The 25064-nt window shown below is 40.5% G+C and overlaps 1 protein-coding gene and 1 non-coding gene across 5 annotated transcripts; both read right to left on the bottom strand.

Annotated features, from left to right (window-relative positions):
* Nucleotides 1-259: 259 nt before the first annotated feature.
* Nucleotides 260-24285, bottom strand: LOC133351521 (nucleosome assembly protein 1-like 1). 4 transcript variants are annotated; one of them, XM_061566794.1, is made up of 15 exons: nucleotides 24130-24285; nucleotides 20744-20774; nucleotides 19452-19543; nucleotides 18581-18683; nucleotides 18100-18241; nucleotides 17049-17129; nucleotides 15874-15999; nucleotides 15442-15513; nucleotides 12777-12916; nucleotides 11352-11497; nucleotides 7893-7918; nucleotides 4656-4775; nucleotides 4246-4272; nucleotides 4093-4146; nucleotides 260-609 (listed from the first exon to the last, which is right to left on the bottom strand). In XM_061566794.1, exons 2-15 carry the CDS (start codon nucleotides 20758-20760, stop codon nucleotides 571-573), a joined length of 1185 nt encoding a protein of 394 aa, XP_061422778.1. In that variant the 5' UTR covers nucleotides 20761-20774; nucleotides 24130-24285; the 3' UTR covers nucleotides 260-570. The 4 variants fall into 4 exon arrangements, with proteins under 4 accessions (XP_061422778.1, XP_061422779.1, XP_061422780.1 ...); XM_061566795.1 differs by lacking the exon at nucleotides 24130-24285 and adding an exon at nucleotides 23990-24118; XM_061566796.1 differs by lacking the exon at nucleotides 24130-24285 and adding an exon at nucleotides 24097-24117.
* On the bottom strand, nucleotides 6179-6309 carry LOC133351554 (small nucleolar RNA SNORA35). The gene has a single exon (XR_009756196.1). It is a non-coding gene; the product is annotated as a small nucleolar RNA SNORA35 (small nucleolar RNA).
* Nucleotides 24286-25064: the final 779 nt, after the last annotated feature.

Genomic DNA, 25064 nt, shown 5'->3' with positions numbered 1-25064 from the left:
GTAGAAAATGGATACACGGATTGCCTGCAATTAAATTGGCTATAGAAAAGCCGGTCAAAGCTCTCATTATCCTTTAGTCGAATTCAAAGCATGAAACTAAAACTTATTTACTGTATATACATCTTTAAAAAAATAAGCGATGGATATTGCAGATGGTGAGCAACTGTGTATAAAGGAAAGCTGGCCATAGAAATATCATCTCAGTATCGTTTGATACTATTTGCCGGTTGTGCAGTAAATATATCCTTCATTGAACATGTTTGGATTAAAGATTTTATTTGGGCAACTTCCACATGTGAACATCAAAGCTACTTTAATTATTGAAAGATAAATGTTATAAACTTGCAAGGGTTAAAGTGCGGCTTAACTTTACCTGTAACAAAAGAGCCATACTTTTTATTTATTAAGCTGGTTTGCGTTACTAACTAGGCAATTCACATTTCAAAAACAAAACAAGAAACCGTGAACACAAACAAAACTCTTCAGCAGAAACAAATATCATGCCAGTTTAAAGCTAAGCCAAGTTTATAGCGATATAATTGACAACGTTTGAAGACGGGAATTGTCCTCTCACTGCTGCTTGCACTCGGCAGGCTGCTTGTTATCCGCCTGCAGGCACAAACATAAAGGAAGTTGGTGAATAAGTTACAACACCGGCAGAAATCCACAGAAAGCACAACTCTGAATGTTTGAGGGTCACTTTTTGGGTAATCTGATACAAATCAGTTTACGAGCATTAACTTCCACTTCCAAGCACGTTCCCTTCAGTGCAGTGCAGAGCGCAAGGTCATTATTTTTCTTACAGCCTCTGCACATAATTAACCCACAAACTGCCATTTGCTCATGACTATTGCAATAAAGTGATTCAACATTTATAGGCGTTAAATATCAATTAATAAAGCCTGGATACCAATTAGCAAAACACCAAAATGACCTAACCACCTGGAAATTCATTGGAGAAAAAAGTTGTAGTTCCCACCATCAAATCATGACACATTTGTACTGCAGCGCTTCAAATAAAGGACTTATGTCAGAGAATGTATCAAAATATATTTCAGGTCTATTCTTTGATACACTCGTTGGCAGGCAACTGCAAACGATCAAAACGCACTCTGGTGCTAATGTTGGAAACCTGTCAAATGAAAAACTAATTTAATCTAGAATTGAAGCTTTCGTGACTGCAAAAAATACTCATTGGCGTTTTCGGTAAAGTCGCATATGAAGAAATAAAATAAAATAAATAAAATCACGACGTTTCGAACGCACCACAAGTGCTCATCAGGTGGAAATGGGGTAAAACACAGCGAGGGAACACACAGGGGGACACCAGGTACATAGCAACTAAGAGAACGGCAAACTGCATGGAGGCAAATACAGCAAGATGGAAGACGAGACCTCAACAAACCTTAGAATCATGTGATCCAAACCAGTGCGCCAACAACAGTTAGACACTAACATGGTTGACCACGTATTTCAAGACTGCTAAATTTTTGTGTTCATCTTGTGCTGAACATACGCTGCACGTGTAGGTCTCTTGGTGTGGTGTTGCTCTGGTTGTCCCTCTGGGCTGCCCAAAACATATTTCCCTGTGTCTTCTCTGTATATGTACTTCGTGTCTGTTCACGAGTCCTTGTCCTCTGTTTTACGTTGGTATGTTCAGCCCAGATGAACAAAAAATGTAGCAGTCTTTTGAAATACGTGGTTAACCAGGTTAGTGTATTGTTGGCCGACTGGTTTGCATCACATTATGATTCTAAGGTTTGTCGAGTTATCGTCTCCCATCTCCTTGCTGTATTTGCTTCCATGCCGTTCTGTGTTATGTACGTGGTGTCCCCGTGTTCCCTCGCTGTTTTACCCCATTTCCAACTGATGAGCGCTTGTGTTGCGTTCGAAACGTCATTATTTATTTAAATTTTATTTATTTAGAAAGCTAGTTTCCCAGGTGAACGCAACAAGTTGACCTTTGATCATTGCAACAGCCACAGGTAACAGCTATTGAACATTACACAATGTAGAAATTCAAAGTGCATGGATCTTTGTTCACAAAAAAATGCATCAACTTAACACTCTTGCATAAAGCAGTGCCTTTATTATTTTATAAACCATTTAAGATAAACACTAGTGGCATCCAGCATGCATTTGTTAATCCTGCAGTAGTTCCAATACAAAATTTTATTTTCCTTTTAAAAATACCCTCTTTTTTTGGCAGAATTGTAAATCCAAAACAGTTTTTCACCATTTTGCCTATTTTCTGTATTTAAAGTTGACGTACAAGATTTTTAATAAAATATTGAACTTTGGGTTCAATAAACAAATAAAAACAAGAGCCATCTCCACTTTATGCCTCAGTGGTATTTTTATTATTTTGAGTGTTAAGGATGCAGCAACAGCACTGGATAATGATCCACACACTTAAGTCTCAAAAGGCTGAAACTGCCTTCAATGCACACATTCATTAGCTCTATTAGATGCAACCTTCATCTCTGCATTAACAGGTCGGATATGGAAATGTACAAAATCTTCACGAAGGTGAAACAAAAGCATCATAAACTTGCTTATTGCCAATCAGTATATGCTATACCAGGATGTCCTGGACACAGCTTATAGCTGTGGATGTTGACAATTACATTTTATTGCCTTGTCATGACCAACATTTTTACGACGTCTTAAGTCACGCAATGGGTGTACAAATAAATAACACAGCTATGTTGCATGCTGTTGAGTGCCGTAACTGTACATTTTTTTTGCACAAATCCTCACCAATATTCTATCATACTTCAGACATTTGTACAGTATTTTGAATCTATTGCAGTCATCTATCCATTCTCGATAAGCACCAGTCTTATATTAGTTGTTCATATGCCCTTAAAAGCTCAATAATTGGCGCTGTTTATAAAGCGGTCAATATGCTCGTATTTACGAAACACGTGGGAGGTGGGGTTTTTTTTTCAACGTATCTCTTAAAACACTTAAACAGCTGGTGATTTTACACTTTTAGATTACCATTAAATACAGAATACATTTCCTGAAGGCTGTTTATTTTCACGCGTGTTACTAGCAGGTACGAGAGTTACTCAAAAGTATCACCAGCATAAAGGTGGGTCCACAAGCAGGCAAAAGTCCAGCAGAATAACGATGCTAGAAATTTCAGGGCTGCACTTAGCCAGCCCCACGCTGATAAAGGCTTTTCAGTGGGGCAAAGGCATGCCTGCAGGATATAACAGCTAGACAAAGACCACTATTCTGACGCAGTCATGCATGCCCAAACATGTTATGACACGTCCACGTCTGGCCTCAATTAGGCCTCCCTTTAACATTCATGCACATTTTAAACTGAAGATCTGCGATTGGAGAAGGATGCAGCCACTCCGGACAGCACTGCACCAACCCCCCACTCCAGTACGTTGTTCATTAACTTGGGCAACTGGTTGGGGGGGGGGGGAATTACTCTAGAAACGTGTCCAAATTGCACAATTCCACCACAGGGTGTTGCACAAGAGAACAATTTTGGAGGTTACCGCTGCTCTTGCTACTACACAAGCGATTTAAGCTGCCTTCCTGGCTAGGCGCTGGAATTAACCCATGTGTGCCTGTCGGCAGAAAAAGAATAGTCCAAGTGCACAAAAAGAAACAAAACATTTTTGCCGTGAAATGGCTGCCATAAAATGTTTAAAACCTGAAAAAGCATTACTCTATTGGCAGCCATGTGCTGACACTCGCATATCAAAGTGTTGGGAATAGTGGTACAGCAATGAGTATTTGGTTTTAAACACATATGCTACTTATGGACCAAGTATATTCTTCCTGTTTTTTTTCTCAGAAAAGTAAGCTATGCTTAAGTCTCAAACAATGTTAAAACTTAAAACACTGCTTGAAATTTTACTGCATGCTCTTTGTTGTTACTCAAAAAACACACACATGCTGCATGTTGTGTGTTTAAAAATAACCAATTTGCCAGGATGCACAACTGATGCAAGTGTCTCATTTACAATATAGTCCTGGTGGAAGTGTAATGTTGCAGCGGCCACAGAAAAAAGTGTCCACTTAAATTTCTCGACTAATATTAGCACAACAGCATGTGGGCACTCATACCGAAGGTTCATAGTCCGGGTCATCATCCTCTTCATCTCCCTCCTCCTCACCCTCCTGAGGAAACAATTTGTTTATTAAAATCACTCACAAATTACTCAATCAATATATAATGCATTGGGTGAATTGATGCCGCAGGAATGTATACTAACATACCTCTCCATCTTCTCCCTCTTCATCATACTGGAAAAGAGAAATCACAATTACTGAAATAGTTGATGGTTTTGCAAATACGTACAAAACCCATGGGGACGGACAAAAACTGAACACACTGCAGGGCATGCTAAAAAGTCACGCGATTACAAGTTTCAAAATAAAAATATATCGTACACGACAGCAAAAGTAATAGCAATTATTACGGCTGGAGGGCAGTAGTTTTTTTTATGTGGTAACACTGCAGAAATCAAGACCAGCTGTATTTTACCACACGATTTTACCAGCTATGGACCTGCACAAAGCTCACCTCGGGGAATTATTGCCCACTGTCATTGCCCCGTGTGAGCAATTGACGCGTGCGAGCATGCGCAAACTGCGACGCACTAAAAAAAGGGGCAACGCGCACTCACGTCATCCTCGTCCTCAATGGCCTCCCCAGTGAAGTAGAGCACCGCCCTGGGCACAATCCTCTCCCGGAAAAAGTGCCCAATCTCAAAATCTGTCGCGAGCTGTGTATCCGCCTCTTCGTCCTAGCCGCCGGGAATGGGGTGGTGGTGGTGAGGTTTGGGGGGGCAAAGGAAGGGAAAAAGACCGCAATATAACGCTCCGGCGCTTTTATTGACCGTCTCATCGATGGATGGATTGAGGCATTTTGTAAGTTGCTCAAACGGAAAGACATTCCCATACTGTAAAGCATCATTAAAAAGCAGTTACTCTCTTTGACGATTGTTTTAAATACAGCGAGTGGACATTTCAAGAATGCTCTCCCACGTAACAATACAACATTCAAGTAATATAAAACAAAAATATAAACCACTTATTTTACCGTAAACCTAAACGTCCAACCAATACACAGTAGACCTACGATTTGAAGTGCTTATACAGTGCTTTAAAGCTGTTTTACATTCCAACAGTCTGTATTTACTCCAAAAAAAACAAGCACACTGGTGTTTAACAAAAAATATTTCAAATGAACATCTTTTTTTCCTTTTGTCTTATTTAAAAGGGCCTGCTTTTCTTAAGCATTCATGAGCTCGGAAAAGTGGAGCTCTTTCGTCTAAATAAACGCCAAAAGAAGATGATTATTTTCCCAAAAACAATTTCAACATCGCTTTCCCGACAACTCTTTTGGTTTTCTGGCCCTGTGCATGTCAGCCATGAATCATCTGTAAACATTTGGGCGATTTAATGCTTGTATGGGTCTCGTGAGCAACGGCCGCAAATGCGTGCAACAAAGTAATAAGCCCTTGGTCCAGATGAGACTCTGCAGCAAACCCTTACTCGGGGCTAAATCTGTAGCAGATGTTTTTTCCCGTGACCACTTTACGCACACGATGCTAATTTACACACATGCAGGGAGGATTGTCAAGGCAACCAATTTATGAATCAAAATAACCTCGTGTCCGGGCCCATTAAGCAAACTCCGCATATAAATGGACAGTAATTAGTGCAAAATGTAGTGTCGATGCAGTGATATGCTGATATTTTCACAAGTTGCAAAAGTTTGTCAAGTTATACATGCAAAAGACCATTTCTTTGAATTTCACTCAGAATATGAATGTTATGTTCAAAGACCACCAGTTGGCCCCAACATAAAATCCGTCAGCCTTTCTTCCAACAAGCTATAACATGCCAAAATCTAAATATTTGATAACAAACGCAAAACCATCCATCAAAAATATGGTAAAACTTCCATTAATTCACACCGTTTTAATGCCAGTCTTAAGGCAAGATGAAGTATGTGTTAATTACCAAACTCACATTTAGGAATGTAAACAAAGCTGGTTTGAAACAAATTAAAATTATACAAAATAAAGTTCTAACAGCTAGCAAACCAATGCCTGCAGCTGCTTCATATGTGCTTGTTGGCTCAATGTGTTTATATATGAACGACTTAACTCGTTTCTTAACCATATTTCTGCTGTGAAGAGAGCATTGTTCATCACTTTAGAAAGAGCAAGGCTACTGATAAGTCTAGCCCTTCTTCAGAGGACAAGTTTGTTCTGGCACTGTAATGGAGCCCAAAGTGCAACCATAATGCACTACGGGTAACGATCAGTGCTCGCATGCTGCCTTCTGTAATCATGGCAATCTGATGTAAAAATATTCTCGCCAGACTTAAGTACTGCGGGGCAATTACTCTGTTGCAGACAGTTTTAAATTTCCAAGTTAATTTTAGCATCGCACTCTTTTGCAAAACGTTATTCGGGAACTCGCTAGACAGCGACTGCAGAACACACTTGTGCAGACTGACGACGAGGCCCAACAGCCTTCAAATTAACCTTATGGCGGGACCCCGGGGTCCCATAAGCCCCCAGCTCCTCGCATAAACTGCGTTGCGACGTCATTTTACGTCTGTTGAAGGCGAACGACACGGAATCTATTTCTCCTCGACGAGCTCTACACGATGCGCTAATCAAAAGTTTTGTTTCTTCTGCGCATTCATCCTCGCCGCTGCGCTTGGACGACATGACAGAATGATCTGCGCCAGGTGGGTCGCGGCATTTATGTGCGTGGTGACCACATGGCCAATACATTTTTCTGCATTATTTAATCAAACCATGACAATCAGCAGCAAATACCTTTCACGGTTCAAAGCGCTCACGAGTCGAAACTAATCATAAACAAACGTTGTTTGTGAAATTAATAATTTGACATGAAGGGCTAAAAAACAATAACATCAAGTGTCAATGTTAAAATGGTCATGTTTGATAAAAACGCACGATTTTCACTTGACAACTTCCCCCCCCCCCCTTTTAGGAATCACAGCTTTATTGGCCGAACCTAAAATGTTTCTAAACGTGGCTGTAACTTTCACATTTGTAACGTTACTGTGAAACATCAATATAAAAACGTTCCCAATTGCTTAAGTTGCTGACCTTGTGGAGAACCTAATAAACATAATGCTCACCATATACTCCGCCTTTGCAGTTAACATGATAGATAGCAGCTTTAATTGTAAAAATGTAGATAAAAAAGCTGCCTATACAGATAAACCTCCGGAGCACTGTATGCAAGCAGTGCTTTCCCTAAAGCCACATCTTGGTTCCGAGCACCGCTCGCCTGTGAAGTTGAACAAAGCCCTTTTATGCGTTGCTGGCACCTGGCTCTGCCAAAGGTGTGGGTGCATGACCAATGCCGCACCCTTGAGAAATAATTTGCCAATACCTTTTTTAATGCAGCATTATGGACAAACACACGCCTACATCACTATTTCACTCGCTGCCCGTTAGCAAATAGCATCAACAATGGTACCCGTAAACTCTTATAAACTTAAATTTGAAACGCTTGTATACATTGTATTTGTCAATGCAGACATCTTTAAAGCGATTATGGCTTGAAAGTAAAAATAAACAAATCTGTGCGAGAAGCCAAGATTAAAAATCACCTCTCTTGAAGCCCAATTTGAGGGAAATTCAATATTAAAACTAGCTTATAACCAAGGGGCCTGACAACATCGCTGAACGCTGCTTTGTGTTGTATTTATTTATGTACACGTTGAGCATCTTTCACACCGTATATTGCCAACCATGCTAAATCAGAGGTGCGGGGAATCACAACAAACTAACACAAAAAAAAGGAGTTATCAGAACTTAGATATCCAAGCTTTTATATTTAGGAAATTCAGATCTCAAAATACTGCTTACCTCAGGCCCATCTGAATCTTCAGGAGCTGCAACAGACACAAATAAATTATGGGTTGGGGGAGGTGTACATTAACATTCAATCGCAGTAATTTCCATTATAACTCCTCACAAACCCCACGAGACAATGAACATTTCTGGCGGTGTGAAACAAGCAATGGCAACAGCCAATGAGACTAAATTCAGATTAATGGTTCATTTCAGCAGCAATAACTGCCACACGAGATATTCTATCATGATAAAGTACCACCTTTAAATATGCAATAAAGATCAATTTGTCTGCACTTTAATGTTGGTAGCTACAATCTCAAAAACAAGCAGACTACATACATTTGAAATCCTTATATACATTATCCCCCCGTTTTTCAGACTTGCTATCAGCGATTTTGGCTATCCGCAAATCGCATCTGGAACTCTACAAGACTGCATTGAGATGAGATAGTAATGAGAGAATTTCACTAGAGAAAGCGATGACTTAAAGTGATGAGATAAATTAATTAAAGATAACGTAATGATAAGGAAAAGTTAATTTTGAAACAAATTCATTTTTTTAATGTATTTAATAGCTTAATCGTTTTTAGGCAATTCATTAAAAGATAAGTTTTCATAGGATAATATCATTTTTAACGAGCATCTACGGAACATATCCCTATCAAATAACGAGGAAACATTGTATATGTATGCCTGAATTACCTATCATTTTTTAAATTAGAAATTGTATTCTTATTTTAAATGATTAGTGTTATATTCCTGAACATTTAGGGCAGGAGTGGTGAGAGTGGTTAAAATGCAATATATGAACCTGGCAACCTAGATTTGGCTTGCCGTCACGGCCATCAGTGGGAAGTCATCTTAAAATCAGACCTGGTACCTCCACCAACTGATCAGCATGCTGTAGTACGGTCAAACAAACCTCAATGTCAACCGGGAGCATGCGGCTTTTTAAGGACTGCTTCGTGATGCTATTTATTAAGGACCACCAAATCATGTTGACATGCATTGCAGCTCTTGAAACAAGAGGGATTTTTTTTACTGGGGCTACTTTTGTTTGGTTAACAACCCCCTAATTTAGCAGAAACACACCAATGCCAAAACTAGTGATAAAACTTTGTATTGTAAATAAAAAAATCTCAATTTATTATTTACTAGCTGAACTACCCGGCTTCGCCCGGGACTTGGATTCACCACACCCGGTCGACCTAGGGGAGGCCCAGGACCGGTTGAAATAATCGTCACTGGTGGTGGCCGTGAGTGGGAATCGAACTCGGGTCACCGGGTTCGTAGCGCAGCACGCTAACCACTACACTACAATGCGTTACGCTTCCACATATGCAAGTCACGTTAAAGATTTGAAGTCCCAGCTCACTTGCCGTTCAAAAAATATATGCATTATTGAACTCCCCCCCCCCCCCTCCCAAAAAAAAAACCCAAGTGTATTTTCATAATTTTTGCATGGTGTACAGTCTGGAAAGTACCCACATGGCAAATATCAAGTTTGTTGCATGTCGGTAAGTACACTAAACATATTGAACAGACACATTCACAACTTTGCCTTTTATAGATATATGGAGATGTTAAATCATCTACGATTCGTGTTCAGGGAAGCTGTGACTAAATAGATCTTGTTTTGTAGATATGCTTTGAGCGTATTAATTTGGCCAAGGTAATTTTTTTTCAGTAATCATTTTTTTTTCAGATGTCTCACCAGAACCACGACAGTATTCTAGTCCCTTTCAAGTTATTTTTCTATTTCACAAAGCTTTCACATTTTATTTTACAGCCAAGGATGCACAAAAAAATACACACCTACGAGAGAGATTTGTTTTTGGGCTGCAGTGTTGCACATTCTACATCAACTTGGTAAAGGGCCAACTTTATAGGGAGGGCAGATCCGCTGGGATGACAAGGATAGACAGCACCGCCATGGGTTGTCCCCTGCTCTCAAGAGAGACGAGCTGTGTGGACAGCTCTGCCTGCATGTAATGATCAGCAGGAACTTTAATATGGCACTATGATGAAACCTAATGCACACGGGTCATTGCACACCAGGTCACTTTATAGTGCTGCTTGCAAGGGATGGATGCAGAATTGTGTCACATCAGCCTCTCCCCCCGTAAGACATGGTCAAATGGTGAAATATTAGAGCTGACAAATTCAGCGCATTTCAATTTACTGTAGCTTACAAGTGCAATCATGGTACAATTCAATGTACATTTGTTATGTTTAGTAAGATAATTTAAGTATTTACCATGTTACAAACGTATGAAAATGTACAAAAAATCCAGCCTTAATAGTATAAAGTTTTAGGAAAATGCTAGCCAGCCTTTAAAACTCTGCAATAATAATGTAGTCTGCATATATACATTTTGGTTAATCAAAACCAAATTTTCTGCAGATTTGGAAAACCTGTTCAAACATCATTTTAATTCAACATCTTTTCAATATGTAAAAAATTATCAATAATTATTCCAATACGAAAAATTAAAAGGCAGCACTTTTCCACCATGTGTTAATTAAATGCATCTGAAATTAGCGTTATTAACATAAAGCTAGCATCAAGGTTTCCTGCCCAATAAATACAATCTAACCGTCATAAAAATAGTATAATTGGTTTCTTTAGTGGCATATTTTAATCAGTTGCTTTGGATAAATTTTACATTCTTAAACTTTACTACCTCAGCAGATGGGCATTTTGGCTCTACAAAACTTCAGGAAAACAAGGCGTGTGCGTGGGCGCTTGGAAGCGTTCCACCAGGCTTCATTTCCTGTGCTGCTACACAATTCCTTACCACCCCCGCACTCACACACGCAGTACAAATTACGAGTTCGGCGCTTCACGTTTGGTCGTTAGCAACAAGGGGTTTACAGCTACTGTATGGCGATTCCCCCCCCCCCCCACAACGTGGAAGAAATTAGCGGTGTACAAGGCACTCGCACGATACACACACGGACTCGATAGGTGAGCAAAGTAAAAGTTAATTTCTACGAGCAAAAAAAAAACCCGTTGTGGATTAAGAGGTTGAATAAACTCAAGGAGAAACAGGGCCCAAAAAAAAAAGGAAAATTCCTCACTGCTGTAATATTTTTGCTAACTTCCCAACCCCTCCAAAAACAAACTCGGCTTTTTAAGATGGTTGTCCAGCTTCCAATGAGAGGGGGAAGGGGAAAGCATGAGGACACGAAGGGGGAAAAACTGGGCAGGTTTTGCCTACAGGCCTGTTTTTGAAGGGATTTGCAAAATATAAACTTTTCTTTTTAAATGCAGAAAGTTTCGTTTTTAATTTGGCCAAAACCAGTAGAAATATCTAATTTCCAACTTGGAAAGTAATTTAGCTTATTTGGCAGCGGCACAAATAAAGCCTAAACAGACGAGTCTGATAATGCAACTTTAATTAGGCTTTGTGGTACCAGGCATGTTCACAGGAAAGCCCTGGGGAGGGGGGGGGTGGCACATTAACACACCTTCAGGTGGGCTGAAGAAGTTAAAGAAGGACTCATTGGCCACCGTTTTGGTGACCGTACGAATGGTGCCCCTGCCCTTGTGCTTTTGTTTCTTCTTGATGGTCTTCACAGTGATGTTCTTGCCCTTCTTCCAGTCGATCTTGCACCTGCAGAGACGTTTGGCAAAGGGGTGCTTTTACTTGACTCAATAAAGCTGACGCAATTAATTTAGTGTACACCGCAGGTAAATCAATACAATTCCAATATTGGCTTGTCTTTTTTTAAGGAAAGGGCATAGGAAACATTTCAGCTACCGAAAACCTTAAGCTATTTTAAGTAGAATTAATGGCCGTACTAGCAATCCTTTGAGCTCCAAGAAAACCAAATAAAGAATTTAAACCCCCATTGTTTTGCAGATGACATTTTTTTTTTTATCTTTAAAAAAGTGTAAAATAACATTGCAGACTTTTGCCCCCCTGACCAGATCATAAAACAAGGCGATGCAGTAATTGCACTATTGATATAAAAATGCACAAATGTATTATTTTTTATATGATGCATGTGCATGCACGATTAAGTGCATCAGTGAGCGTTAACATATTACACTGGCGTTTCACCACCTTCCTTAGTAAGATGATAAACTGCAAAGGCTAGGCTGCACCAAAAGCAATTGAAAAAGCCTTGCATACACTTCAAACCCAGCTCCACTATATTTATGAATCCAATAAACACAAATATGCACTTACCGAGCCAACTATAAAGCAGGCAGCAATTTAAACTCTACAACATACAGCAATAACAAAAATTGGCTGACCACTGTCGAAGCAATTTGGCCAGTGGCTTTTGTTTCAACTATTAAGACTGTGCATTGCACCTCTGGCATCTTATAGCAACATGCTAAAGCGAATTACAGAACTAAAGGGTGTCCATAAGGGTATTATGAATGATTAAATATATACAATTAAACAGCAGCTTGAGCTAGGTCTATGAAAATACACACTGGTAGTATTAAGATTTCTATTTAATCCCTTCTAAACCACACATCCACCATGGTATTGTGACAGCAGTGTCAAGAAACGAGATATTCACGAACATCTCCGGGTTTGATGGTTTTGAATGCTTCTATTTCATGTTGTTCAAGATTACTCAAGCGTTTAGAATAAAATAAAAACTTGGGTAGACTCATAAGTTAAACATTTCAAGCACACAGTTCAAACTGTCTAATCATACGTCTTTATTAATGGTACCTTTTATGGACACCCTGAATATTTAATGAAATATTTCACTTTAAGAGAATTTCCGCCAACATTTTAACAGCCATTATAAATTACCTCTATAAAACACAATTTAACCCTCCCAAAGCAGAGGAAGAGTATTTATTTACAAGTCTAAAAGCGCAAGCAGCTCCCCTCATGTGTGTGTTAATGGCTCCCCTGTCGCATTTACCCCGTGCACGTCGTGATTTCTGGTCCTTCGAAGGAAAAGGGATCGTCCAAATCGGGCTCCGCTTTCATTTTGTACAACTTGGTCAGAACTGTATTGGTGAAGTACTCATTCTCCTCAAAATGAAACTCCAACAAGAAGCTCTGAACATGCGGAAGAATAAAACAACATCAACACAAGTTAGTTGTCAAGACATTGCAGATGCACATGCGGTTTTGAGACAGCCTTGTCAAAATTATGCAGTCTTTCTGTTTAGACACAGCTTTGATGCGGGCCTCCATACACCGCGCAGGTCATGGGGGTATCTGACGACAATTCATACACACTAGTCAGCATGGGTTGAAGGCAGAGAAGATGCAGGAGCATACAAATAAAGCAATGATTTTGCTTCACTGCTCTTTTTTACTACCAGCCTCACAGCCCTATGACAACCTTGATTATGCACGAGTCACCCACTCAAGCACTATCCAGAATAAGGGGCATTCTGGCGATTTGGTCAGGTGCCTCTTGACCATCACCCAGTGGAAAAAAAAATCAGATCACTTGAGGCTAGTCATAGCCGTGGATACCATTGCCAAGCATACATCGTCGGGTGCTCCGTAACCCTAACGCTGGGCCCCCTATGCAGCGGAAGTTCAACTGGACTGAGTCATGCAAGTTTGTATATTTATTTTAACATTTCCTTTAAGCGTATAATTTTTATGAACAGCACAGCTTAGGAAAATGCCTTGCCCTCTACATTTTATTACGTATAGTTGATGTCTACCGATGGGAGAGGGTCGAAAACGGATAACATTTGCAATGAATCACTTGTGACAAGTATTTACGCACGAGTTTTTTTTTCAGAGGAATGCAATAACATTTCTGAAGACCTTACGAGTTTTCAACAATTACCACCACGTGTTGCATGAAGACATCTGAGTCATGGACGTAAACTGCCATTTACGACACATTTACTTCAGAAAAAGGCTTTTCGACTTGAGGGATCACTCAATACATTTATGTAGCTTGACATTAAACAGGGACATAAGGAGTTGACTCAGAAGGGGTTGATACAACTTATTTTAAATAGTAACCTATTTGTAATGGCTCTAAAATAATACTATCTGGATTTGGAAGAGGAAAGGGCAAAGGATAAGTGGTGACCAAGGTTGGCAATTTGTCATAAATGCTTTATAAATAAGCACTACCTGAGCAAATGACGTTTAACTATGTTATGGGATGAGTAGAAATAAATTGTAAAAATTTTGATAATTTGGCATTTTTACTGTTGAAAACTTGTCTTAAAAATGGGCATGTGTCAAACCAGTGCACAAAACTTGTCAACAGGTATTCATTCAAATGAACACAGGATTGACTAATATTATCCAGTGGTTTTATTGGGTTCGACTGCAAAAGTAGACTTAAAACTTTCGTGACTGCAGGAATTCACACTCCTGGCTCTTTCGGTAAAGTCACGTAAATAGGAAACAAAAATATCTAAAATAAAAGCAAAAAACCCACTACGTTTCGATCGCAACACAAGCGGTCATCATCAGGCGGAGAGAAGACCGCTTGTGTTGCGATCGAAACGTCGTGGGTTTTTTGCTTTTATTTTAGATTTTTTGTTTTCTATTTGCGTGACTTCACTGAAAGAACCAAGAATATAAATGCGTCGTTAAACCTGCCACCCCCGTTACAACCAATTAGTAATGTTTGTCATGTAAACAAAAAATGACAATTAGTTACTACTTCAGCACACCGGTGTATTGGAGAATAAAGCACATTTTTTTACAAATAGAGTACTAGATACAATTTGAGTAGGCGGTTTTAGAGATTGCACAAGGTAAGAAAAAAAATGACCAACACTACTTTTAATAACTGCATATGTTCCGCCAGGCAAATTACTTGACGCGGTGCAAGTTACCAGAATCATAAAGGACAATCAGTAAATGTGGTGCCCATTTAAACATGTCAATGTCAGCCATTTGTTTTTTTTTACATTTTGTCAAGAGCCCCTTAAAATAGCTTTAAAAACCAAGACTGGTTAGGAAAAAAAAACTTTACATTGGTTGGAATGTCATGATTCAGCCCTTCCATACACTATGCCTACAATTTAAGGAATTGCCAAGATTAAATTCAAGAACTGACGTTAATCTAACCCAAAGTATAGGGATTGTACTTACAAAAATGTGTAACATGTGCACGCGCTCTTTTTCAAAAAGTCCACTCATTTGATAAACTTAACTGGTGAGCAGCTTAAAACGGCAAAATGTAGTAGACGCATGCTGGGAAAAAGGTTGCCAATTTATGCGAGGCAAAACATTCAACTAAGAAAGTAAAATACGAGTTTGACACCAGACACGTGGCATTCAACGACTAAGACTTATCATCCCCAAAGTATAGCAGCATCTATCAAGGGTCCAGCAACCACAACATGTTGACCATGCATCACAAAAACACACCTCTTACTTGCACAGCAACATCAAGCAGGCAAACAGGCCGATAGTTAGGGGCAAAGACTCATATTTATATAAAAAGATAAGCAAAGCATGGTCTTTAGTTAGTGATGTCCTTGGTGCAGATCTTTCATGAGATTTTTCAAATCTGGAATTGGAACAACCAAGCCCATTAGCAGGCAAAGAATAACAAAAAAAACTTTCCATACAGCTCGGTAAAGCTTTCTTACCATTGGCTGTCCTGCTTCGGAAAACTGCACACGTACATCCTTTAAATGCCTAAGAATCGGCTCATCATATTCCTGCAAAAACACAAGCACCTCATTAGGCTATAAGAACAATCAGTAATGATCAATGACCCACCCAAAAATGTATGAATATTGTAAAGACAGAAATAATGGTGTATTTTATGGTGGTGAAGTCAAGGGCATTTCCATTGCCTGCTGCAGTTGTGGTAATATAAAAATTAGTTGCCATGAAAAAGTGCTTAACATACAAAACCGTCTCAGGCTTCCGCAACATCTGCTGACTTGACAATAAGTGGTCCAAATTATTCTCCAAGTCGGTGTTTAAGGTCAGAAATTTGTCCAAAATAAAAATGAAGCAGTTTTTACAGGAGGGGGAGAAAAAAACATGTGCACACACAGCTCTCTGTAGATTACCTGCACAAGGTCACCGAGCATGTCCACATTTTTAAACACAGTCAGCCAGAATTCTGGAATGCCCTTGGGATCTTCCTCTTTTTCCTTTTTCTCTTCCTCAAGCTTCGCTTTCTCCTTCACTTCATCCTATGGAAAATAAACATGGTCCAAGCAAAGATAAGCTCAATAGCCTTTTGTATGAATGTTTTTGCTGCGAGGACAAGTTAACATTCTTAACACAGCAACTCAATGAGGACTTTAACACTTTAAAGGCCATCATTGAAAAAGGCACTAAAATGTGCAATGTTTAACCTTTGTGGATGCACCACGCGCACCAGGAATGAAACCTTTCAAAATGTCATTTGTATATTGCAATAACTGCAACTCGCTCATGTTACAAATAAGAATTAAACCTTGTAAATCAATTTAAACCCACGTATAAAATTAAATTACGTTAATGCAATTGGTCAAATTTCATCACCAAATTTACTTTTTCAATAGCAGGTGATGGTTTTACCGTTATAATTCAACATCCTATTCGCAAATGTATGCAAAGCTCACTGAAATGTTAATTAAAATTTACAATTAGACAATTATTCAAAGCAGATTAATGCACTTTGTTCACAAAAACATTTATGGGAGAGAACATCAAGGGTGCAACGCCACCTTGTGGAACATTTCAGCATTCACTGGATGAAAATCATCCACATCTAAAATTCAATTACTTATGTGAGGTTTAAATTTCATACACATGCACTTAGATTATACCACTTTGTCTGGCCTTAGAGGCATATTGATTTGTGGTGTGTTTTCATGGTCACTGAAATAATTGCTATGGAAACATTTAAAACACCATGTGAATAAAACCAGGTTATCACACCACCGCAACGGGAATTTTAGTTGGTTGAAAAATAAGATTGGAATCGTTCACCTCCGTGGAATACAAAACAAGCTGTATGTAGAATCTACAGCAACATGGAAGATTAAGTGCTTTTAAAGGAAGCATTAAAGGTCCTGCCATTATTTTTCCCAAGTAGCGGACACATATTGGAACAGCTATGAAACAAGCTCTCATTTAACTTTTTCAATCTTACCACACCATGGTATAGTTTAAAAACGTGCAGGATTAGTCACAAGTGCAAGAATAGCAAGCACTGCTGAAAAACAAGTTCAGTTTATTCAATGACGATCCTTACCACAAGGTCTTCTTCCTTGTCATTCGGCCACTCACATTCCGCATCATCGGGTTCCACCAAGGCAGCTACAATGTCTCTCCTCTGCGACAGCAGCAGCCAAACAGAATTAAAGTGAGAAAAACAAGTGCAGCAATGTACATTACATCGAATATAACAAAGGCCATTCTAGAACCAAATATAAGGACCCCAGACAGATGATATATCGTATGCAGCTACACAACTAGAAAGGGTCTTAATTTTGGAGCTTTCGTGACTGCAGGAATTATTCTTTGGTTTTTTCGGTAAAGTCACGTATAAAAATAAAATAATAAATTAAATAATAGCATACGACGTTTCGATTGCAACACAAGCAATCATCATCAGGTATAATGAAATAGCGACATAGAATATAACCAGAAAACTATAGACAGACATATAAGCAGACAGATATCACCAAGATACAGAGAGAGCAACCCAGGTACAGAGAGAGGTGATCGTCTCTGTGGGGTGGCCTTAAATAGACTGCCTCCGCCCCCCTCTGTCTATTTAAGGCCACCCCACAGAGACGATCACCTCTCTCTGTACCTGGGTTGCTCTCTCTATGTATCTTGGTGATATCTGTCTGCTTATATGTCTGTCTATAGTTTTCTGGTTATATTCTATGTCGCTATTTCATTATACCTGATGATGATTGCTTGTGTTGCAATCGAAACGTCGTATGCTATTATTTAATTTATTATTTTATTTTTATACGTGACTTTACCGAAAAAACCAAAGAATAACTAGAAAGGGGTCACAATACATCAGCACAGGTTTAAACTTCGGTAGTGAGAACGTAAATATTTACACTGCAACGTCAATCGCTTCCATTTGAAAAAATACACAGCGATTTCACTCATGCTTTACAGCGTGGGAAACCAACATCATCTCTCATTAATGAAGCGTCACTCGTGTAAGATAGCCTGGAACACAGCACTTTGGTAGGCAGCTACATTGTCTAAAGGTTCAGCATGTCATGGGCACCACCACGTAATACACAAGCCATTTCATCAGCAGATTTGGCAGCACTCACCCTGTCAAAGAGCGGCTGGTACAGGGCTGCGTACTTCCTCTCAAGATCATGGACCTCCTCGTAAAACTTTGCCTCGATGAGTGCACACTTCACCTGCAAGTTCTTCAGGGCTGTCACTCTCCTCTTCACAACCTTTGGTAAACTGCATAAATGCATTCATTTACAATAATCACAATCGTAATCGTTTACATCAGTCACCATCAAGTCACGTTACAACTTATGTTAAACTGCAGTGCTTGTTTTAACCAATACTCAATATAAACGCAGTTTCAATGTGTGCATTTTATTTTGGTACACCATGCTTCATACTAAATAAATGCAAGTCAATGTGAATTCAAATAAAATGTACTATTACCAACAGGTATAAAAAATGCTTTTATTTTTCCATATAAACCAAACATTGCAAACTTTTCAAGACAATATTTTTGAAAAATTAAACCTGCAAAAAAAACGAGGACCATTACACATCATAAAGTATGACCTCTCGATGTAGCCAGATGGAGTGCCTGACAGCCCATCCAGTCTCTCTTGCAGTGCAGCCAAAACCTGCGGATTCTTCATCATCTGAACTGTCAGTTGTTTCACTGAAAATTAAAAACGTGTTTTCAAATATAATTAACACATTCTAGGTCCAGTTTCAGCAACAATATCACAGCAAGCAACTCTTCGACCAGATGTAGCAATGTCCATGAGGTTGTCATTAACCATCGATTCCAGAATACAAAAATAAATGAAAACTCGACCGTTTGTTGTTATACCACATGCAATGTGATTAACTGCATTTCTTAATCGTTTAATATATCAAACATACCATGTGTTATGATCATTAAATGCCTCTTCATGTAGTAAATGTTTGTGATGTTTAGCTTTTACACGCATTGGTAACACGAGTAGCGCAGACACAGCAGAACAAGCTTAACACAGAAGTGCAAAGTCAATGCAAAAAAAAAGCTTGCATCCACGAAGCCATACAATTGAAAGCTCCTGGATTTAAGCTTGCATATTACCAGACATTAACTTATTAAGATAACACAATGGGCTGCCTTCTGAAAATAACTGCATAATACTATCCATTTATCGTAACCCATGAGTGGACCAGGCATCAACATAGCTTGCAGACTTTCCATCAGCAGATCTGTGCTTTTAAAGATTAACTTAGAGGTTAATTTCCAGTACTGATACATCCTGCACATACGAGTTAGAATAAAAGCGTTGGTTGCCATGTGATGAATCTGCACTCTTGACATCCTCACAGTGATGCCGGGTGGTGAAGTGCCACTGAATATTACTCAGGGCCGTCGTATAATGAAAATGTATATTTAAATATATTAGCAAAGCATTTACAAGCGCACCTTTCTTGTCTTGATCCCCTGCACACGCCTCTGTTTCTGTTTCTTCATCATCCACTTCTTCCATCTCATCCTCTGCTACTGCTACAACTTTGCTGTCGATTGTAAACAAGACACAGAATGCGATTCAACACAATTGCTGGCAATAAAATGTATTTTTATAATTAAACCATTTTTGGTGGTATAAAAATTTTGAAGGATAGGCTTTATTTACCCTTTCCGGCAACCACACATTAAAGATTAGAAGTTCAACCAGGAGCTATTAATGTATATACGGCTTGAGAATAGGTTTTCCCCTTTTTTCTGGTAACAAATCAGGTGTTAAGATGTTAAAACACCAAACTGAAACCTTTTACAAGGAATAATGTCTGCATTAACCACAATAATTGTGGTCAGAAACTGATTGGTCCACACCAGACAGTTTTCTTAGGAGACTAGGCTCCAAAAGGTGCTAGACCTTTTTGAGACTAGGCTCCAAAAGGTGTTAGACCTTTTTGAGACTAGGCTCCAAAAGGTGTTAGACCTTTTTGAGACTAAGCTCCAAAAGGTGTTAGACCTTTTTGAGACTAGGCTCCAAAAGGTGTTAGACTTTTTGAGACTAGGCTCCAAAAGGTGTTAGACCTTTTTGAGACTAGGCGCCAAAGAAAGCTGTCCTCTGGTGTGGACCAATCAGTTTCAAAGACAAAGCATATATTAACAGAGTGTTTTTTGTTTGCATTCTGACCACAAGTATGGGCTAACACTGAAGGCAAAAAGGCGGCGGTGGACAGTGGTGTAGGCTAATCAATTTCAAAGACAACGCAAGCATTAGACTGCGTAACAAAAAAATGTCCTTGGGTAAGTGTTATTTCCTAGTTGCTTATGCCTCAAAAGTACAGAAAATGGCTATTCCCCACAAACTTTGCTTTTGTGACAAGGACAGTGATATTTTGAAATGTACCTATTTTCAATGAGATAACGTGTGCATTTGTCTTTTGTCCACAAAGTCCTGGTCACAAAAGCAAAGTTTGGGGGAATAGACATTTTTTTATACTTTTTCAGCATAAGCAATAAAAAATACCACTTAGTACCCAGGAACAAAAAATGTTACATAGTGAATTATCAAAGAACGTCTGCTTGCATGTTTTACGAATGTTTAACTTCTTTCACCCCATACATAACAAACCATAGACTTGGTGCCTTGAAACAGGTGTCTATTTGGCGTTTACACATACCAACACCTGTATTTTTGCTGGAAAGGGCAAACCCAAAGTTAAAATGCATTATCTCGTGGGTTGAACTTGTCAAAAAAGTACCTGTCTTGTTCAGCCATTTGAGATGCTGCACCTGAATAAACAAATACAAAGAGTTAAAACTCAATATACATTACAGGGCATCACTTGTACTGAGATTAATGCAAATACCGTACAGATATCTCAATTGTAGTTCCCTTAAACACTTACATCTACTGTTGAAAGAGAGTGTTTGCATGTTGTGTGATCCTTAACGGTTAATCTATCTATAGAAAAGTAAAAAATTATGTTTGTGGGTTTGAGTGGCTTTGTGTGTTCGCGCGCTTGCAAAGGATTTGGCTCTCCAACGGTGTGGTCGAGGTTAAATAAAAATAACCAGGTACCACGCCGTAAGCAAGCGCTATTCCTTTTTCACATCCGTCAACTTTAAATTAGTTTAATTAGCGATTTAGTGCGATTTTAGCGTGCTATATATTTATTTATGACGCGTACACGACCATACCAACTCACGCACCTTTGGTGGGGGGGACGACCCATGCCAAGTCGGTGGGAGTGAGCGGGACATTTTCTTTCGCGTTAGAAATGCTATAAAATACACTAAACGCCGAGCTTTAATCATCACTGTGTGATGTCCCCCCAACCCCAATGCGTGCGCAGTTACTACCATATACAGTCGCTATATGCTACTACTATAGGCCGTAGATATTACTGCAGAGCGGCCAGGGAGATTGTGGCGGGGGGGGGGGGGGTAGCAGCCCTGCCTGCCAAGGTGCCAGCTCGGCCGGCTGGACAATCTAGGCAAAGCCGGAGGCTCTGCACGGGACTAGGCCTCACCACGCCACTGTCAGGTGAGTACCTTGTGCTATAGAGTCGATAAATACTGCTATAGTCAGCATGTACAGTACTACTGTAGTGATAGCAAGTACCACCACAATCGGTATGCACAGCTGTAATCATAGCAGGTACCACAGTCAGTATGCACTGCTGTTAAGATTTTTAAGAGTAGCTTTCAAATATTTTTAAGACCTGCTATAATTCACCACACTGGTCAATGTGCGTTTGAGAAGGGTCTATTTTAGAATTGACTTGTCCCTGCTGAGGCCTGGAATCACACTTGGGTTAGAGTTTACCGTACAGTGTTAATGCTAAAGGCCCAAATATTAAAGGTAAATGACAATAGAAGTGTTAAATGAACTTGTGACAGTGTCATCCGAGCTATATCATACAGTATTGCAGCATGCTTTCAGACCACTACAGCTCAACCGTAGTCACAAAAGTCAAGGTTTTGCAATTGATTTTCCACCGCCCAAGATATTGCCTGCGAAATCTTCTCAGTAACCAAATACAACTGACCACCCGCACACGCTCTCCGACTGATGTATAACCTCAACTTTATCCCACACTGTTTGGGGCGTAAACGTGTACGCAGTTGTCTTGTATGGCCAAAAGGCACAGCTTTTGGCAGTTGTCCTTGTAAACAGGGGGGTTTAATTGTATGGCATTGCAGCAAAAAAATACAAAATTATCAGTTGGCGCATTCAAACGGGATGTACGGCTGCATTCCCAAGGTGCATGGCGATCTAACCCAGTGACTACAGTTTCACTGCAGCGACGTCTTGGAATTACATAGGCCAGCTACAAATTCTGAGCGGTCGTGCGAAGTTCACGCCCTAACGGGGCGTTTATCGATTCTCGATTAAATCGATCCTGAGGCACGCGAAACATACATCGAACCATTCATGTTCGCATCGTTTCTGATAACTGTTCTTTTTTAAAATACCATTATAGCTTCATACCCGCCTTGTTTAAATACTTTCTACTACAGTACAATACTATGCCACTATGTTCTACATACAAAACAGCCCAAAATATTGAGATGAATCGTTACACCTTGAGAATAGTTTTTTCTGGCAACAAAAAAACTTATTTTACAAGGAATCATGTCTGCATTAACCACAATACTTGTGGTCAGGATGCAAACAAAAATGACTGATAATATATGCATTGTCTTTGAAACCGATTGGCCCACACCAGTTTTCTTTTTGAGCCTCGTCTCAAAACGGTGTTAGACCAGAGTACACCTTTTTAAGTTTATTCAACTTAACCAGGTTAGAACTCACCCGCTCAACGTCTTATCGTATAAGGCGCCCAATGACAACGTTGCACACTGACTATTTACATTTGTATTATCAGGCCCCACAGTTGAGTTGTATTGCAAAGTTGATATAAAGTTTCCGCTTCAGCAAACTTAATGAGAACACGTTGTGTAAAAACCCATAACTTTCCAAATATACATTTGCAGTAAAAATCTAACGTTTGGCCAACGACCTTTCTTTAATTAATAGTTCAGTTGTACAAACACATGTGATGGAATTCATTTAAACTACACCACCGATTGAAGACTTTCATCGAAATGACCGTAACCGACGTTGATGGCCTCATGCGGATGGGACTCCACTTCAGAATTCGGCCGACTCCAGTTACAAAACCCCGAACAAAGAGGATTAAACGAGCGCCAAAATCTCAGCGATTTGCGTAGCCCACTGAAGATGCCACCGACTCTCCGGATATCTGGCGGCAATGGTTTTTGCCTTGTACAAACATAACCACAGCTGCACTAAAAGATATATATTTTTAAAGTCCATTATGCCAACCCCCAAGCGCCCGCCAACACCGCGAGACCACGTGGCGCCACCACTAAAGCGCGCAGTCACGATCCGTTTTAAATTAAACGGGAGCCTTTCCGTGGGCCCTTGACACGACTACTAAGAAGTGGACATTGATAAAAACACCAGTGTACGTGCGAATTTCTGGCTTTGATTGTGTTATTTTTTCATGACACATCAGCCAACACCGCATTATATCGCCGACGCCACGTGGTGTTGTCAAGACAAGTGAATTTGGCCTCCCAAATTGCGTTACAATTCGGCATTCATCCCCGCTTCTACCACCCACGCGTCAACGTCTACCGTACTTAATTTAAAAACGTTTAAACATAAAACAGATGTACGCCGAAGCCACGTAAAGCAAGACGACATTTATAACGGACGCCGCGGCGAGCTTCGCGTTTTTTTTTAAACCAATCACAAAAATATACAAACCACACTCAACCCGTTGTAAGTAGCACAACACTTTAAAAAAAACGAGGTTAGTAAACGCTCGCAGTCGACTAAAGCGACCACAATCTCGAGCCCCGAGCACCGCGTGGCTGCCCTGGCTGGGGCCTATAGGCACAGGCGGCGGGCCCACGCGGGCAAAAGCCCGTCAACTTTTCTCGCGCGCGCACACAAAAGCTCGAGCCAAATTTACCAAAAAAGTCAACTAATGAATCCAAACTGCCCGTTGACGTTTGGCAGCAAAAGGTCGGTCGCGATTGTTACAATTATATTGCCGATAGATTTCCCCTCACGACCCACCCCGCCAACAGCAGCAGCAGCAACGCGCGTTACCTCTCGCTCCCTTAGCCCGTTGGCGGCAATGCCGGCTGCCCGAGACGCGCCCTCTGATTGGCTACTTCAAGCGCTTGGTGACAGCGCGCGACGACGTAACGCGCTCGCCCATTGGTCCGTCGAGCCGTGGCGCGAGCGCGCGGGAGAGCGCGAGGTGGGAGGGAAGGGAGAGGGGAGAAGGGGGAGAGGGGGGAGAGCGGGGAGAGCGCGAGGGGAGAGGGGGGAGAGCGCGAGGGGGAGAGAGTGCTTGAGGTGGGAGGGAAGGGAGAGGGGGGAGAGCGCGAGGGTGGGGAGAGTACGCGACGGGGGGAAAGGGGAGAGGGGGGAGAGCGCGAGGGGGGGGAGGGAAGGGAGAGGGGGGAGAGGGGAAAGGGGGGAGAGCGCGAGGGTGGGGAGAGTACGCGACGGGGGGGAGGGGAAAGGGGAGAGGGGGGAGAGCGCGAGGGGGGAGGGAAGGGAGAGGGGGGAGGAGGGGAGAGGGGTGAGAGCGCACAAATCATTGGCCCGGGATAGTGACGTCATGTCTGCTAACGCGTGGAATGACGTCATAATTTAATACACTGATTGCAGCTTAAATATTTAAAATAAAAACTCAAGAAACAGTCTTACGAGGACAAGTGTAGATTTTAGGCGACGTTTCGGGCGTTCGCACTTCTTTTACAGCAACACGCTTATCGCAGCTGAGTTCGTGAGTGGCGAATGAAATATTTGAGGTGTTTTAACAAGTTGGCTTTCGCGACCAATATCATCCATAATACAGCTTTTTTGGGGGTTAGATCGTATACATATTTCAATGGGTCATTAAACCCGCCACCACCCTACACAACCAATTAGTAAGGTGTGTGACGTAACCAGAACATGCCAAATTGTTACTAGTTCAGCACACCGGTGTGTTGGAGAGTTAAACCACAACATTTACAATTCGAGTACGACGT

Source organism: Lethenteron reissneri, chromosome 37 (assembly GCF_015708825.2).
Source record: "Lethenteron reissneri isolate LAM-NWPU_2019-01 chromosome 37, ASM1570882v1, whole genome shotgun sequence".
NCBI lineage: Eukaryota > Metazoa > Chordata > Hyperoartia > Petromyzontiformes > Petromyzontidae > Lethenteron > Lethenteron reissneri.
Note: the sequence above shows the minus strand (reverse complement) of the source record. Positions and strands in the feature narration are given on the sequence as shown.